Source organism: Lactuca virosa, chromosome 9, assembly GCF_052849685.1.
Source record: "Lactuca virosa cultivar CGN04683 chromosome 9, Lactuca_virosa_CGN04683_v6, whole genome shotgun sequence".
Taxonomy (NCBI): domain Eukaryota; kingdom Viridiplantae; phylum Streptophyta; class Magnoliopsida; order Asterales; family Asteraceae; genus Lactuca; species Lactuca virosa.
The window spans coordinates 63,166,229-63,184,711 of record NC_136434.1 but is presented as its reverse complement, the minus strand read 5'-3'; the positions used below and the strand labels follow the sequence as shown (position 1 = coordinate 63,184,711).

Sequence of the window (18,483 nt, the reverse complement as noted above, 5' to 3'; positions counted from 1 at the left end):
AAGATGTCGATGGTGGTTTTGTACATTTTTGTGTGTGTGGTAACTAATGGGGTGAAATTAGTAAGAAAAAGGAGAGCTCGATGATAGCAATTGTAGATGATTGTGGTGACAGTACCTTTTGGATCTAGGGTTTTCTCAGAGGTGGTGGTGGTGGCGGAGAAATGTGGTGGCAGTTGCAAATGGTGATCGTGAAGGTGGCGGTGTCATCGGTTACGGAAAAGGAAGGTGGTAGTGGTGGTGGTGGAGGGGAGTTATGATGGCGATCGTATTCTTGGAGATTTGGAGAGACAAAATTTAGAGTGAAAATTGAGAGATTTCTCTTTCATATGGGAGATATAAATAAGTAGTCAAGATATGGATTAAATTTGTTGAGAGGGAGAGAATGCTTGGTCAGCTTTGACCAAGATTATCTCCTTAATTCTCTATAAATGTATTCTTATCTTGACTTTTTTACTTTTGTCGACTATGATTAAGTTTTTTCACTGCATAAACCATTTGTGTGTATTGCAATATAATTTTGTACCTCTTAAAATTCAGCAGCTAAATTTCAAAAGTTATGTTGACTCATTCTAATCAAAAAATACATTTTTTTCTTTTAAATTTAAATAATCTATATTGGGTAAAATAAGGATGTAGGTTTGAATGTTTCAATATTAATTTTACACTTGTATTTAATGCATTATATTTTGTAATTTATTGATGGTTTGTTGTATTATTTGCTTAAACACTTGGACGTCTTAAATCTATTTTTAGAAATAGTAAGGTTTGTATAATACTATAGTAAGATATATATATATATATATATATATATATATATATATATATATATATATATATATATATATATATATATATATATATAGGCTTAGGTTATTCTATTCAAACTAAGTATTGTGTTATTGTATGCATAATTATGGGCCAATCATTTTACTTAATTTTGGAAAGTGAATAATACATATTATTAAATTAAATATAATAAAAAATACCATCTAATTTCATTATAAGGGTATTTTAGTTAATTAACATAAATTTAAAAAAGGAAAATTGCATATTTTAAGGAAAATAAATTCTATTAATTTTAAAAATCTGATTGTATGTATGATAATTCTCCTAATTCGAATATTCTGACGGAATATTTTTATCAATATATTGAAAAATAACAAATATGATTAAACCATACAAGAATACACATTCTGACATAATATATATTTTGATTTAATGAACTTCTTGAAGAATAACAAATTTTGGATACAAGTTAAAAAAATTTCATTACATTCTTCGAAAAGAAAATATATATATACTATTCTATGAGAATGTTACATTTATTAATAACAAAAAAACACAATATATAAATCATTCTACCAGAATAGACTATTACATTTATTTTTTTTCATTATATTGTATATTATTCTGGTAGAATAATCCATTCTTTTTGGAAGATCGGTGGTCATTGTTCATCTTCATTCCATACAATGTTCATCTGCAAGATTCTATTCTGACAGAATCAGAATTCCGTTGTTCAACCAAACACCTTAAAGCTTCAAAATTCCCCTGTTCAGATGACAGGGATCCTGATAATTTCACATCTCTTGAGTTGGGAAGCAGAGCCCTTAAGCTGTAAAAGGTTCCATATAAACGAGTATTATGTTACTAAATTACTAGTCATTTTGAGGATCTTTTGTTATTGTGATTTGGTTATCCAGAAATATCAGTTTATAATCTTGGAATTTATTAATTCCATACCTGTTAATGTTAAGGGAATTAGCTCCACCTTCTGGTTGATCATCAATCGATATATACTCATCTTCTGATGGAAGTGGCTGGAAGTTTGATTCTGAGTCCAAAATGAATGGAGGAACCAACCAAGTGTTCGCCCGAAAACCATATGGAAGATTACCAAACTGAAAAAAAAAACATAGTGTCAGTTTCCAATTACACTATTATAGCATCAATGTAGAAGTATTTCGGATAAGCAAACAAATATATAGTGGCGCCACCGTGGGATTTGTTTCCTTTGCGGCAGCTGGTTTCTTCTCCTCCACCGGACCAACACTCAGTAGCTCTGTGTATCCGACACGTTTTCTTAGCAAGGTCGCCAGTTCAACTGAGTCGACATGTTCCCCAGTCACAGCGATTTGGGTTTTATCTGATCTAACGAAAGATGCTGATTCAACACCTGTTCATCAATTGTCAGATCGTGATTTAGTCAAGTAATTCAATCAATTCCTATTGAGGTTAACAATAATCAGGTATAAAACCCACAATTCAAATTGAGGTTATGAAATTGAAATTAAGCCATTTTTCTGGAAAACGAGAATTGAGTGAAAATTGGGAAGAGGAAAATCAGAAAACATGATCTTACCAGAGAGACTAACGACGATTTTCATAGCCTTACGAATTTTATTTTCGTTGTTCATTGTGACCGTCACCACAATCTTTTGCTGCAAAACCAATCAATTACACAAATTGAGATTAACTTATTCGAAAAAACAGAACAGAATTGAACTGAATTAGATGTTGATTTGATTGTGTCGAGTGTATCTGTTTTGAATCTAAGAAATTGGAAAATAAGAGGATTTAAAGAAGACGTGTGAAGATTCAAAGCACTGAGAGGGGATAAATTAGGTTAAAATCAATTAACATAATTATAGGAAAGTATTTGGGGAAGTTGTTTATAAAATTACCTAATTACCTTTATTTATTTATTTAATTATTTATTTATATTTTAAATTTTGATTGGCCCACATTTATGCATACAATAACACAAAAAATACTTTAAACAATTGAACCTAGCTCTATATATATATATATATATATATATATATATATATATATATATATATATATATATATATATATATATAGAGAGAGAGAGAGAGAGACAGCGAGCCAGGTGCTTTTGAGAACCAAAAGATTTGTGAGAACTTGCGAACTCATAATCAGTTCATCATTTTTCAACACTAAAAACACCAATATTTTCTGAATCGTGCGTCTAAGCCACATCTAGGCTGAACTTGCGAACTCATAATCAGTTCATCATTTTTCAACACTAAAAACACCAATATTTTCCGAATCGTGCGTCTAAGCCACATCTAGGCTCAAAAAAAAGATTTGACGATTTTTTTTAGAAGGTTTTTTTGTATGATTGTTGATGAGCACAATCAACAGTCATATGGATTGCTGATGAGCACAATCAACAGTCATATGGATTGTTGATTGCTCATTACCAGTCCATATTGTTGCTGATTGTGCACATCAGCAGTCCATATGACTGATGATTGTGCTCATCAACAGTCCATATGATTGTTGATTGTGCATACATGCAAATTTTGAAAATAAAAAAAATTGTCAAATCTTTTTTTTTAGCCTAGATATGGTTTAGACGCACCATTTGGAGAAGATTGATGTTTTTGGTGTTGAAAAATGATGAGCTGATTATGAGTTCGCAAGCTCTCTCTCTCTCTCTCTCTCTCTCTCTCTCTCTCTCTCTCTCTCTCTCTCTCTCTCTCTCTCTCTCTCTATATATATATATATATATATATATATATATATATATATATATATATATATATATATATATATATATATAAAGAGAGAGAGAAAGAATGTTCAATACAAAACCAAATAACACAAGCTAACCACATAACCTTATATCATTATATGAAGTGATTATATTGGAAATGGTGCATCAATAACATTATACCCATTGTCCTAACATGCAAGGGCATAATGAGGCTTTTGCATCTTGACACCATCATCACAACCCACCTTTTGTTTTCGATCTCCTTCTCAACACTGACCACCAATACCATTGTTATCATCATTATCCCTACGCAACTAGCTACACAACCGGAAAATCTCCACAACCGAACTCCACCGGGATACCACAAAAATACCATTGCAAACACCATCACAACACCCCCCCCCCCCCCCCAACATTACCATCTTCACGTAATTATTACCTTTTTTATACCCTATAATCGGTTTGTTTGTTTACCTGCAATTTTGATTTCGACAAAGAAGGCTGGTTGCGACTGGTAAAGAGAGAGACACAAAAGTGAGGAAGGAACAAACATGGACATGGTAGTTCTTTTCTTTTAACATGCTGCTCCCAAAAGTAGGCAATCAGGGGTGCTTTATTGCTACGAGGACATATATATACATAAAGATAAAGCGATGCACCTTTTGTTGAGAAAAAATAAGAACATATGTTGGATTAAAAGGCTCTTTAAATATTAACTATGAACATATGTTCATATATGAACATAGGTTCATGTAAATTTACTGTCTATCGTCTTCTCCAAGGGGTGTTAGCCCCGAGGGTATGTTGGGTAGTTCTTTTGCCACAATCGGGACTCACACGAAGAAAAAAAAAACCCTCAGAAAGAGATAGAAAGTTGTGGGTCTTTCTTTTTTGCTTCTCTTTCGTGTTAGTCGATGACTCTGATCATGTGAACCATATAAATTGATTGTGTTTATTTGCATTATTATTATGTGTTTAAAATTGTTAGAAACGTTTGATGATGTGTTTAAACCCTAACCCCCCTCCCTCCACCAGCACACATGCCAAACCAAAAACCAAATTTTCAAAACTTCAAAACCAAGAAATAAAGTGAATATAGTTATTTTTATTGGGACTTAATTCGATTTTTTGGTTTTTGTTTTGGAACGATTTTTGCACACCCCTTATTAACAAAAGATGCATGTACATGTTTTTAAAACGATATCGAATTAGAGATGTAACTTTATCAAATCAAATTGTTATTATTTTAACACCGATGTATTCACCAAATCGAGAACAACATCTGAGTTTAAAAACCATAAACAAAATATATCAATCCTATTTCCCCGCAAGCCCGGATTTAATCTTCTGAATCGTAGCAACATCAGTTTTAAACGACATCGCCAACACCTGATCACTTATACTCGTATTGAATACCGAATTCGGAATCGAAACCGTCCCCGCATTAGCACTTCCAAATGCAGACACCGCCAATGCGGGTGACTTAGCATCACTATTAAACTGAAAGTGGACAAGTCCCTTAGGGAACACAAAGATGTCACCTTGTTGCAATTTTTGAGTAAACAACTTATTAGTTGTGTCAACAAACCCAACATCTAACGAACCCATGAGTACAAACCCGTGGGTGGGTGTGAGGTGGGTTGACTGTGTTGCTAGGGAATTGGAGGACAGCGTAGGAAACACTTTGACCATTGAGAGCTGGGAACTCAGCCATGGCGGCTTTTGTCACCTTGAAAGTGGTAGGAAATGGTGCACCGACTAGGCTTCTCATTCCGGTGAATCTGAAGTAGTTGCCGCCAGGTGGGCCGAAGGAAATTGGTGGTGGAATGAAGTCTGTTAGAATGTCGGGGTCTCCTGCCATTGTTATATGTACAATGGCAGATGAAAGCGAAAGAAATAAGAAAAATTGGAGTTTGGATGCCATTCTTGAAGCTAGAAAGTACTAGAAAGGGGTCTGATTCTTGATTCATGGAAGATGTGTATGTGTGTGTATATATACACACATATTATGAGATAAACCAAAGAATATGCTTCTTGTAATTTTGTATCAAAGGTTTTATGTAAAATCAGTTTTACTTGTCAATTGTTAATTTGACGATTCGCTTGAAATTTTAGGTTATTTTGTAATTTTAAAGATTTTTAACAAGAAATCTTGGTTACTTCACCACATATAGCTGTATCTTTGTTGATTAAAAACCTTGTTGGACGAGTATCCCAATCCATTTATATGAATATGATATTCAATCCTTTTTTTTTTTAGTTGTTGGGTTTTGTAGGTTGTTCAGTTATAGATTTGTTAACCCAAACAAAACAACCTGAATTTGGTTCGTGTTAATAAGAATATGAACTTAAACCAAAGGGCTTTCGTAAAAACATTACACATACAAACACTCATACAAGGTCATCATTATTTTTTTTATATTCAATAAGTAACATAGGATATACATAAAATTCGGTTTTCAGATCATTTTCATTTCAGTTTAAAAGCAAGTTTGGATTTGGTTTTAGTCCGATCCGATTCAATTTGATTATGTCTCAAGTCTCAACACAGTATTTGATGCACTTTCAAATATAGTTACATTTTTTTTTGTAACACGCCTTTTTACACAAGTAAATATACTCCCAAACATACCGATGCATGGTCAACAGAAGTTTTGTATGTTTTATTCACTTGTAAAAGACAATATACATGTGGAACTCTTGTCTAGATAGCAGGACAAATACAAATAGATAACCATAATTTTCTGTGAAGTAAAAATATCAAAATTCACATAAGTAGCATCCTAATGATTGCAACAAACAACCAGAATCAGATTAACATCAAACTACTCAAAACGACACCATTTTCTGATCAGGCAAACATGTTATTTTTCAGCAATTTATTAATAATCGCAGAAAGTGCAGGAGCACTAACACCACATTCATCACCAACAAAACAAGACTTACCTTCTTCAGCAGCTTTACATAACTTCGGATCCAAAGGCACTTTCCCAAGGAAAGGAACACCCATTTCAACACACATCCTTGCAGCACCTCCACCACTACTATCAAACACCTCACTACACGCAACCAAATCCAACAACTCCGGTGCTTTCTCCCTCATAACCTTCAAAGCCCATTCTGTAACATCATCTTGTTCTCCATTCTTCAATTGCCTCACATACTTGAAATCAGTCACAGGTTGAGACAATCCACTCATGTTCTCCACAACACCAAGAACTGGGATTCCAACTTTCTTACAGAAACTCACCTCCTTTCTGACATCAATCAAAGAAACTTGTTGTGGAGTGGTGACAATAATGGCTCCATCGATTCCTGTTTCTTTGAGGAATTGGACGATTGAGATGTGTTCATCTGAGGTACCTGGTGGGGCGTCTACTACAAGGAAATCAAGTTCACCCCAGTAAACGTCTTTGAGGAACTGTTTGATGATTCCATTCTTGCGAGGGCCTCTCCAGATAACGGCGTCATCTGGATCTGGAAGCATGAATCCGATTGACATGACTCCGATGGAATCGACATACACAGGGGACCAACCTAGGTTACTTTGGTGAATCTCTTGGCCTTCTAAACCGAGCATTTTTGGAATGCTTGGGCCACATATGTCGATGTCGAGTAGACCTACTTGATGATCCATAGCTGCTAGTGCGAATGAGAGTTGAGCTGAGAATGTGCTCTTACCTACACCGCCTTTACCGGATAATATCAGGATCTTGTGCTTTACTGTAGCCATTCGTTCTGCGATTGCTACCAAATCTATGCAAGGAAAAGAAGACTATTCGATTAGGAAAAACACGTTTAACGAATTGAAAATCGAATATGAAGCACAACGATTAAGCTATAGATATGTGAGTCAGTATACAAAGTACAAACAAAGAGAACCTGGATCGGGGCCTTTAGGAGCAGTAGCACAAGCTTCTTGATTAGGGCAACCGGCGCAAGCATCGGCTTTTCCGGCATCTTCTGCTTCTGTCCCGGGGCAATCTGAAACCGGAGAATCAATTAGGTCAGGATCAATGGGAAAAGTAATTGATTTCACAATAAGGAGGTAAAAGAAGTGGTGTTAAGTGTTAACCCTACGTTCGTTGGCGTTGTCGGGGACTTCTTTGTGGTTGCCGTTCTCCATTTTCACTAGTTTCCTCTGGTTTGCGTTTAGCAGAAGAAAGCGTGTTGATAAATGGCGGCTTAAACCTTCACGAACTCCATTTATACGCTACCCTAACCGACCTTGGACTCGCCCGATTCAACTCGTGATTCGTCTGTTTTAGGAAGGGTCAAAAATTGGATGATCACTAAAATATGAATATATGATAATAAGATATGATCGTGTCATATTGTTAAATGATTTTTTTTAATTATTATAAAATAAATACACATTTTCGTAAAATAATTCTTATAAAACTTATTTAGTACATTAAAATTATTTTTTTAACATTTTAACGCAAAATCTTATTGTTTTGCAAAATAATCATTCACGATTCTTGAAATTGATCAATGATCATATTTTGCAAAATAATGATTTACATTTTACAAAATTATTTGTCTTTTTCTAATTTATTTTGTGAAAGCAATAGCAAATAAGAGGTTTTTCTATAGTGCCATCGTTCTTAAAATAATTTCACAAAGTTCAAAGTATTTTGTAAAATAAATGATTACTTTTTATTAAAGTTTTAAAAACAAAGGTCATTTATCCTATAAAAAATTGTTTATAAAATAGTTAAATACTTATAAAACTTTATTCATTTTTATTAAAACGTATTTTACAATAAAATATTTTTTTTATCACATTCAATATATTGTTTATAAGAAATCAAATTTAGCGCAAACAAACATGTCTTGTTAACCAATTCTAATTAATGCTACATGTTCTCAATACCAATGTTAAAGGTAGGGGTGACAATTGATAACATGACATGACAAAAATACACAACATAAACGAAATTTAGGACGAAACTGAAATTCGAATTCATGTTCGTGTCGTGTTCATGTCAAATATAAAAAATAAGACGTCATGTTGTGTTGTGTTTGTTTTCAAAATTCGACACGAAATTGACACAATTTAACAGTTTTTATCGTGTTTTTCGTGTTTGTCTTGTTATGTATGATTAAATATTAATTAAATAAACTAATTGTTATTTTATGTTATCTTTGTTGTGTCGTATTTTTTTGTTTAGTAATCGGTTCGTTTTCATATTAGTTAAAAAAAACATGTCATCGTGTTGTGTCGTGTTAAACAAAAAAAACCACAGGATTACCCGATTTGTTACCTGTACTTAAAGGTTTATGGGATAATTAACAAAACTCTATCTTTATTGAAAATTCCAAGTCATTTGTTTGATTATACATTTATAATATAGATTCTTGAAAAAAAAATCATTATTTAAAATGAAAAATCTTTTAAAAGTATGTCCCTTTTACAAGTTATTTGTTTATAATATTTTTATTAAATGGAAAAATAGTATTAGTAATTTAAGTATTTTCCCCTGTAAAAACAATCCTTAGAGGGCCTTATTCAGAAAATATGTATAAGTTCAGGGTATTTTCTGTAACTAACTGTTTTTAATAACAATCCTCGATAACACACAAATTCTCAAAATCAATACCTCTTTCCGAATTCGGACGAGCGAAATTGCTAAGATTTCTTCGATCTTCTCCTGTGATTTGAAGTTTATAGCGACTATGTATCATCCTTCCAGAGGTGGTGTGCGTGGTGGTCGAGATCGTAAGTTCAAACCTCATCTTTTGCTTTTTAGGGTTTTGAAATCAGTTATGATCTAAGTTTAGTATATATTTCTTGTGTTTATTTGTGTATCTCCGAAAATTAGGTGAATTGATTCCGCGAGATTACATGATGAATGTTTCTTAATCGATCTGGTATGTAGGACATATATAATAGGATGAATGTTTGGGAATTTGTTCATCTTTTGAAATCATTCGACACTTTAAAGAAGGGTTATTGCCAAATTGTTTATCGCAAGTTTTGTGAAATAAGCCAATACGCTGATATATGGATGGATTTGTGGGAAATTAGTAAACTAAGATGTTCTATCCCATAGAATAAGAATCTTCTAAAACTTATATTAACATGATTAATGTTACTAATATGCAGAATTCAACTGGGATGATGTGAAGGTTGATAAATATAGAGAAAACTATATTGGTCACAGTCTTAAGGCTCCTGTAGGAAGATGGCAGAAAGGTTAGTCTTTCATTCTTTAGTTGTAAATAGATCTTTTTAGGGGTGTCCATTATAATATATACATGTAACCTTGAACAACAGGAAAGGATCTACACTGGTATTCTAGAGATAAAAAATCAAAACAAGCAGACATGGAAGCTGCAAAGGAAGAGATAAGAAGGATCAAGGAAGAAGAAGAGCAGGCTATGAGGGAGGCTTTAGGTTTAGCTCCAAAGCGTTCTTCAAAACCTCAAACTAATAGACTTGATAAACATGAATTTTCTGAACTTGTGAAGAGAGGGTCTACTGCTGAAGATTTGGGAGCAGGTCATGCTGAGGCTGCTCATGTTCAAGGTCTTGGTTTTGCCAAGTAAGTTTCTAATCCATAATACCAAATATACCATTGTATTTTGTTAGAATGAATGAATTTGTTCAAAATGTCAATTCTTGCAAAGATTAGTGTGTTATATGTGTTTTTAGGGTTGTAAAGTTTTAACATTTCTTTGAAATTATACTACAGGGCACCTAAAGCATGGGAAGAGTCAAGTTCTTTGCAGCCTGTGGTGACAATGGAGGCACCCAAAAATGTAAATGTAAATGCAAATGTGTCTGAAACTCCATCTGCAAGAGGAGATTCAAAGGAAGATTCTGAAGATGAGAGCAGCAAGAAGAAAAGAAGGCGGGAGGAAAAGAAAAAAGAAAAGCATGAAAGAAGAGAAGAAAGGAAACATGAAAAGTATGAAAAGAGAGATGAGAGGAAACATGAGAGGAGAGAGAAAAGGCGTGGTGATGATGATGATGACAGGAGACACAAGAGAGACAAAGGGAAGAGACGCCATGAGTCTGATTAATTTTGGTTTGTGAATCATATCACTTCTCTCTTGATGATTATCCACATCTTTGTTTGCCATATTTGCTACAAAACGCTTTGTTTATTAAGATTTGATCTTAAAAGTGTATCTTTTTTTGTAGGATTGAAGTATTGAACCAAGTACTGTACTTATCTATGTATATGGTCACAAATGGGTTTTAACTAATTCACCAAACATGACAAATGTGATGAACAACAGATAAAAAGATAAGTTTTGACTAGGGAAATTACATTTAAACTGCTAAAATCTTGGGTATTTTTGTAAAGAAAACATACGTTTTGAAGTTTTTTTCTTGTATAAATCTTCAGAGAGCATTTTCACAGAAAAAAAATATTGTTAAAATAAAGTCTTATATCAAGAGATTTTACAAAATAATAATAATAATAATAATAATAAATAAATAACTATGTTAACGAAAATAAATGTCTTGTATATGGGAGCACGCCGTTATGAAGATTTCCTAGCTCATTAGACCATTTGCTAATTACGTAGGTGGGCTCAACGAACTTAGTAGCTACTTTTAGAAAATCCATAAAAAAATTTGGAAAAAGGATGGTTTTTGGACTGTTTGAAGTCACTAGAGATGAATCTTTATGATCAGAAGCTGAGAAGCTGAGTAGTGTCATGATTTGAACACAATCCATAAGTTATCCACCATATTTCTACATGTCTTACCAAGTCATCATAACTTCAACTTGAAAAATGCTTAAGTGGATTAGTTACATTTGTTTATTTTAAAGATCACACAAACTCTTATGCAGCACTCTTAGGCTGCGTGGGACACATAAGACATGACTTAACAAATTTTCTGGTGTTATTTTCACGAAAAAAAGATGACATTATTCATGTTTTTTTCCTAGACGAAGGAGTTTTTGGTCTTTATTTCACCTTTTTGAATGGAATAGAAAATTAGTAACTTTTATCTCATTAACATTAGTCCTAATATGGTGCATGTTGCACAAATGCACACAACAGTTAAAAATTTGCTACCACTTGGATTAGGGTATAGAGCATATCCAACCGAGGGCAGCATGCCACACTTGAGGCATAGTTAGTAAAGACTACCTAATTTGTACCCAACATAAACCAAAATGATTATGGGCTAGTGGTATTAAAAGTTGTGTTTTTTTTTCTCCGAAGGAGGGATATTAGAAGTTGTTACTTATTAGAAATCTATCTTTCAGTCGATAGCCTTAAATGTTCAGTCTTTTATTTCAATAAGTAGTCAGTTGCGGGTTAAAAGGCCTCATAGTCAGACTTTAGCAGTACTCAGTTGTCTCCTTAATTACCAAAAATACCAATTCAACCTTAAATATAAAAAAACAGATAACTTCACATAAATAAGTAACATCATTACATTAACTTGAAGAACACAAATAAATACGTACTTTTTGTTCTAAGGACCAAAATAAGTTTATTATGGAAACCAATGAGTTTAAACTTTAAAGCGATGAAGAGCTTAATGGGCTTTAAGGCCCACAACAGAGGGTGCAACACCCCTTGTCGTTTTCACATAGTTAACATAATCACTATAGTGCATAGCGAACAACGTGCTCTGATAACGAGTCAGTCGAATACGATTCCTTACTGAGTCATTAATCGCACCATTGTAACCAGCTTTCTTCATCAAAGAATCAATTGCTTCAATTATTGTCCAACCTAATTAACAAAAAAAACACCAAAAATTAATCAATTATATTGTTTAATTACACGTGCCACAATACACAAATCAGACAGATTAAAGTAACAAGTCAAAACATATAAGATTAGGTTTGGTTGATACACCAACATTTTTTTAAGTAAATTACAATTTAACCCTTTAAAAACCCAAATTGACAAAATATAACCTTCTTGAGCTGCCACTTCAGGTAGGTATGTGGCACTTCGCTTTGTGTTAAAGTCTGGATCAGTAAACTCGATAATTATACCATGTTTTCCTACCTGCAAAATAACATACATGGATACTTACTTTAGACCATTTAATGTAACAATTTTTTTATATAAAAATTAAAACATACCTCCCAATCGAGATAATTAGCAGCATTTTCATAATTAGCAAGAATTGAAACTGTACATTGCAATAATGGTAACTCTTTAGCTTGTATGGGAGGGAATCGATGATCCCTCAAAGCACTAGAAAAAACAAACACAAAAATATTCAGTAAATATTAATAAATAAATAAGTGAAGTAAATTAGTAGAAACGTAAATTACATTGCTATTTCCTGCAATTTGAGCAATTTGATAACCCCAGTACTCCCTACATTTTCTATTCTTGTTTAATTTCAGTTTTGAATGCCAAAATGTAATTAACAAGAAAAATTACAGCAACACCTTAACGAGCAAATAGGTCAATTTGAAAAAGAACATTTGGAAAAAAGAAGACTTTGCATTATTTAAGGCAATCAAGTTAGAAAGCGTTCATTTTTTGGGACAAAAGGAGCACTATTTATTCTTGTGAAGTTTTAATAAAGATTCTTTTTCGAATACATCACAGTTTTTTGCACCTTTGTGATGTAATTATCGATTTTTTCCTAAAGAAAACTAGTAAATTCAACATTTGGTGACAGAAACTAGTAAAAATTTAGATGGGAAATAGTATATAGTAGGGTTAGTGTCATAAACTAGTAAAGTCAAGTAATTTCTTCTTCACAGACCCTTTCTTTTTTGGGTTTTAATGGTGTTTTGTGAAGAAAAAACAAATTGTTCATTTATGATATTTTAAGTGCATAATAGAGTACTAACCTTGTTAAAGCATAATCCTTGAAACCATTTACTATGCCACGAGGTGCAAGAGTCCCTATGCATCCACGTAAACGAGGTTCATAGCCATTCACCACTTTCTTCCATGTCACAAACAATGGGCTGAAATCACAAACAAACCTTATTATGATTTGCACACAATTATCCAATTTTGATCCTTTTCAAGTTGAAATAATCACTTTGAAAACACACATTCAAACACCCTTTAGCATAAAGAAGTAGCAATAGCACAACTGATTATCGATATCATCTATAGATATATATAAAGAGAGTGAGAGTATTACTGTTGACCCTCATCGAAAGCAGGAGGAGGGACTTCTTCGCCATTGTAATGCGCCACCAGGGTATCGAAGCAATACACGACCATCTCCCTATTTGCCGACACCATTCTTTCCTGTTTTTCCTCTGATTTATTTATTAAATTCCCAATGATAGAAAGAGGGATTAGGGTTTTGAACGATGGATAATCGCGCACCAATTCCGATTATAAAATTATGTAGGTATCAACTTATATAATCGGTTGAAAGAATCCTTCAAAGAGGGGTTTCGTATATCTATAAATCTCAAACGGGTGTTGTTTGAAATCGCTTAAAATCCGCTGAAACAACACCGCCTGAGGAGGAAGAAACCCAATCAAACTCTCTTTTTTTGTTTTGAAAAGGTGGGAATCATTGGGAAGATGAGGAAAGTAGGTGTATATGTTTTTGTAATTGCAACAGGAAGGCTTCTTTTTTATTTTTTGTGAGAATTGCATTTAAGTCCCCCAATAATCATTGTTAATATATCTTACACTTTGAAATCAATTAGTTAAAAAAAAATTATAAACTAAAAGTTATATAGTGAGAAAAAAAAAATTGTGTAATGATTTTAACAAAAAGCCAAAATAATTATTTAGTTCGAGATTTTTAAAAACATAATTCTCTTTGCAACTCCTTTTGTATTTCTCTCTAATAGCTTGTCATAGAAAGAACAAGTTGAAAGTTGAAAAACAAAATGAAGACTTACTTTTATTCCAAAGATTGTCACAATAGAAGTAAAATTTTCTTGTATCTATTCTATTTTACAAATTATACACTTCAAAACTAGTTTTTTTAGTTTGAAAATCGTAACAAATGGCGAGCAAATTTGGAATTTGTAGCAAGTGAACTTTTCTCATATCTATCATATTTTACAAATTACATACTCAAAATAGTTTTGCGTAGTTTTTTAAAGTTCGAAAATCATACCATAACAAGTTTGAAATTCATAGCAAGAACATATTCAAAAGTTTAAGAATGTATATTTGTCTTATGTTTAATTGTGTTGTAAGCCTTAATAAACTAAAATGATTTATTTTGGGACTTATCTAATTCTGTTTTTGACCTTGTACATGTAAACAAATTAGATTTTTCTAGTTTGAAATTATAGGAAGAAAAAGTCATAAAGATTAAAAAAGTACTTTTTTTCTTATGTTAAATGTTATTTAGGCCTTAAGAAAACATAACATACATGTTTTCAGACTTATTTATCATGTTTTATAAATTATTTTTTTTGTTTTTCAAGTTTGAAATTCATAACAAATCAAGAATACATTTGAAATTAGGGGTGAACATATGGGCCCGTAAAAGTAAATCAAGCCAAACCAAAATCCGACCAGAACCGAACCGCATCCGGCACCAAGCCTATGGGCCCGAAAAACCAAACCAAACCTAACAGAAAACCGACCAAAACCAAAACGAGCTAACACCAAATAGACTTTTCAGTTTGGTATCCGGTTTTATAATGTTGGATTTCAAATTCAATCCAAACGGTCCTCAGTCTTCTCGGTTTGGATCGGTTTTTAGGTTTATATGCTCACCTCTGATGTATATAGGTTAAATCTTAGGGAAATTTGCAGAAAGGTCCCAACGTTTTGGTTCAATTTATGATCTAGTTCTAAATTTTATTTCATTAATGAAAAAAAGACATGAAATTGGCAAGTGTACTCAGTTTAGCCCTTTCTTCTGGTAAACCTTTAATGAGACAGTTTCCATGTTGAGGTGGACATCAGGTCATTAAATGGTAGGTACATGTGGCTTAGATGTGTTATATATTTTTGAAGAAGTTGGCCGCTCGTTATAATCCTAGCAAACAAAAAAGTTAACAATGGCATCTTCAAGCTTAGTAGGAAGTATGAGTGGTGTTCGATCAAGAAGGCAAGCATTACGGGCAAGATGTTATTATAAAGACCCCTTTGGTAAGTGGACATCATGGAGGCCAATAAACCCTAGAAGAAGGTTCATCAATTGCCCCAATTTTCGGGTAACTAACCCTTTATATTTTGAAATTACAACTCAAATCTCCTTAATCATGTTTGATTTTCAATAATGCGGGATGAGGAGAAAGATTGCAAATATTTTGCTTGGTTCGATCCCTTATTACCAAAAACCTAGTGTACATACATGTTGATGGATTATCACAGCAATGTCATTCAAGACAACATTGATTTTGTGGAAGTTGTGGTGGAAACAGATCAAGGTATGGTAGAAGCAGTTTAAGGTGTTCATGTAAAGGGTGAAGGTAGAAAATGGAAGATTATATTTTTGTTTGTTTGTTAGTAATTATCTGGATACTGTTGAATTAATTTTAGGTTGTTATTCTATCTTTTGGGAATATATCTTAAGGCAACATAATAGATGTATTGTGTATCTTTTGGCAATGATAAAGATGGTTTTACATATACATTGTGTTTAAGCAATGACCATTTGGATGTGTATGACCAAACTTGTTTACTAATTTGTTTGTCAATAACTTGTATGATGTGAACAATGAACATTACCAAAACATGCAATGTATGGATGTTGTTTACCCTAACATAATGACCAAATTGGATATGAACAATAAACATCACCAAAATATGCATAATTTACCAAAAGTGGTTAAAGTTAGAGATAAAATGTTTACAGGTTAAGCTATAGAACAACCATATTGTTTAGACTTTACAAAAAAAAGGCATATTAACAAATTTACAAAAGAGGGCGTACTAACAAATTCGTCCAAATAACCCACACAATTGCATAAATCCTAACCATTCTACTCCAAACTAAGAGGTTTGTTTGAAGTCATTCCTCTCCCAAACTTGTCCAACACAACTTTTTTTAACTTCATCTTTGTGATCCTTTGATAAGGTTTTCTAGTTCCAATCCACTAAAAACCAAATCAAAATTTGGGTTACGTCATCAAAACATTATAATTACTTGTTTGTGTACCTCTAGATCAACCATATGGTATTTTCTAGAAAATACCTCATTTTGTTCTTCTTAACTCGAAATACATTTCCTTGAATTTTGACTACATATCTTTCAACTCCTCATGCATGGCAAGAAATAAATTTGTATTTCTTTGTAAAGTTAGTTCCTAGTCTATTCATTTAGAGGAGTCGATATGAGTACAAGAAACAACATTATTGCCTACGTGGACGAGCCACAAAGCCGTCGTAACGAGCGGAACACCGCCCCCCATCTCGTTGTATCTTGTCGTGTTGCTTCTCGTCGTCTTCGTGACCGGATGAAACAAGAAAAAAATTATGCCGTTTGGACATTAGACCGTTGTCAAACGGTCAAAAATCAAATAAAAAATTACTTTTTAAATTTTTACTATAAATACAATATATTAACCCTTTTTTACACATTTCTCTTTATCTCTCTATATTTTATACAATCTCATACTTTCTACAACAACAAAAAATGGATCAAAACCCAAACACCCTTCAATCAAACCCAAACACAACCTCGCCTATCGGATTTGTCGGTTACGAAAATTATTGCAACATTTTATTGTCTCAAGGATCACCACAAATCACATACCAAGGAGCCTCTTTCAATCTTGTTTCACCCCACTGTAATTTTTTAACTCACCTTACCTTCAACAAAATCTTTTTGCCAAAACCTAAATTTACAACAAAATCTTTTCCCGACTTTCTCTTCGATGCAACAACCAACCACCAAATCATCACCACCAACACAACCACCACCTCCAACACAAGATCTAGCGGTGCTACAAACGATGAAGGATAAAATTAGGAAGTAGTATTTGGTTAATTAGGATTAGTAGTAAAATGTTATAGTTTTAGGTTTAATTTATATGTTATTTGGGTTAATTAGGAGTAGGAAAAAAATGTTGTCTTTTAAAATTTATGTTGTCTTTTAAAATTTATGTTGTCTTTATTGTAATCTTAGTTTTAGTTTTTAAAAATTATGTCTTTTTTTTGTCTTTTTTAATATTATGTTTTATAAAAATATATTTGTTTTATTAATTAAAAAAAGAAACACGAAACAAAAAAAGCAAACTCGAAAAAAATTCAAAAAAAAATATTGGTGTTATGACATGAAAACCATTTCTTTGTTTGATTTTACAACATCATTGCTTATGTGGCATATGAGATGGCATCAAATTGGTGTTACTTCTAGTTGTCCACATCCAATGTTCTTAGAATATTTATAGTCTTTCCTTATTTTTGTAAAAATAACATGTTAAATGTGGCTAAAATTAAAAATAATAATAATAATAATAATAAAATTCGACTTCAAGCTTGTATATTACAAGCTTTAATAATAATAATAAAATTCGACTTCAAGCTTGTATATTACAAGCTTCTCTTAGATGAAATTAACTTGGAACTGTACTGAATCTTCAGTTTTGTTTTCAATTTCACCAAGTAGCTCTCAAAATTGATTTCCCTCTCAAAGCTCAAGTTCCTAGGTATTTAAGATGAAGATAAGAGGAGGGTTTGGGGCTTTAGATCCAAAACTAACCAACTAGTAAGTAGTAACTTTGGCCCGTCAACTTCTTAATTTTAGACTTTGTCCCAAATTGACATTCAAATAACTCTTCAAACTTAATAACTTCCACTTATAACCTATAATGTTGATATTATAACAATTTAGATCCAAAACATAGTTTACCAGTTTAAGTCTAAGTCAATCCCCGAGTTATCTATAATTCGCAAGATTGCTCACTCAGCCCTTCAAATTTTCAACTTTATAACCCAAAGATGACTTACTTTCTAATTAACATTTGTAGTCTCTTATTTTCCAATTTAATTTTGAATGGTAAAATTCTTACAAATATCCATACACTAATTTGATGGATTTACTCGGGTGTCATTCCTAATTCTCGATCTTAATGTTT

General features: G+C 32.6%; 3 protein-coding genes and 1 pseudogene across 3 annotated transcripts; 1 reads left to right on the top strand and 3 right to left on the bottom strand.

The window, feature by feature from the left end:
- Window positions 1-4,840: 4,840 nt before the first annotated feature.
- On the bottom strand, window positions 4,841-5,453 carry LOC145136559 (germin-like protein 9-3; annotated as a pseudogene).
- Window positions 5,454-6,160: 707 nt separating this feature from the next.
- Window positions 6,161-7,752, bottom strand: NBP35 (nucleotide binding protein 35). Its single transcript, XM_079070680.1, has 3 exons — window positions 7,604-7,752; window positions 7,406-7,507; window positions 6,161-7,279 (listed from the first exon to the last, which is right to left on the bottom strand). Exons 1-3 carry the CDS (start codon window positions 7,647-7,649, stop codon window positions 6,375-6,377), a joined length of 1,053 nt encoding a protein of 350 aa, XP_078926806.1. The 5' UTR covers window positions 7,650-7,752; the 3' UTR covers window positions 6,161-6,374.
- Window positions 7,753-9,102: 1,350 nt separating this feature from the next.
- Window positions 9,103-10,738, top strand: LOC145136558 (leukocyte immunoglobulin-like receptor family A protein). The gene is made up of 4 exons (XM_079070681.1): window positions 9,103-9,245; window positions 9,633-9,722; window positions 9,804-10,071; window positions 10,222-10,738. The coding sequence occupies exons 1-4, from the start codon at window positions 9,203-9,205 to the stop codon at window positions 10,550-10,552; spliced, it is 732 nt and encodes a 243-aa protein (XP_078926807.1). The 5' UTR covers window positions 9,103-9,202; the 3' UTR covers window positions 10,553-10,738.
- Window positions 10,739-11,888: 1,150 nt separating this feature from the next.
- On the bottom strand, window positions 11,889-13,998 carry LOC145141392 (uncharacterized protein At2g38710-like). The gene is made up of 5 exons (XM_079074684.1): window positions 13,620-13,998; window positions 13,318-13,437; window positions 12,592-12,706; window positions 12,421-12,514; window positions 11,889-12,232 (listed from the first exon to the last, which is right to left on the bottom strand). The coding sequence occupies exons 1-5, from the start codon at window positions 13,721-13,723 to the stop codon at window positions 12,033-12,035; spliced, it is 633 nt and encodes a 210-aa protein (XP_078930810.1). The 5' UTR covers window positions 13,724-13,998; the 3' UTR covers window positions 11,889-12,032.
- Window positions 13,999-18,483: the final 4,485 nt, after the last annotated feature.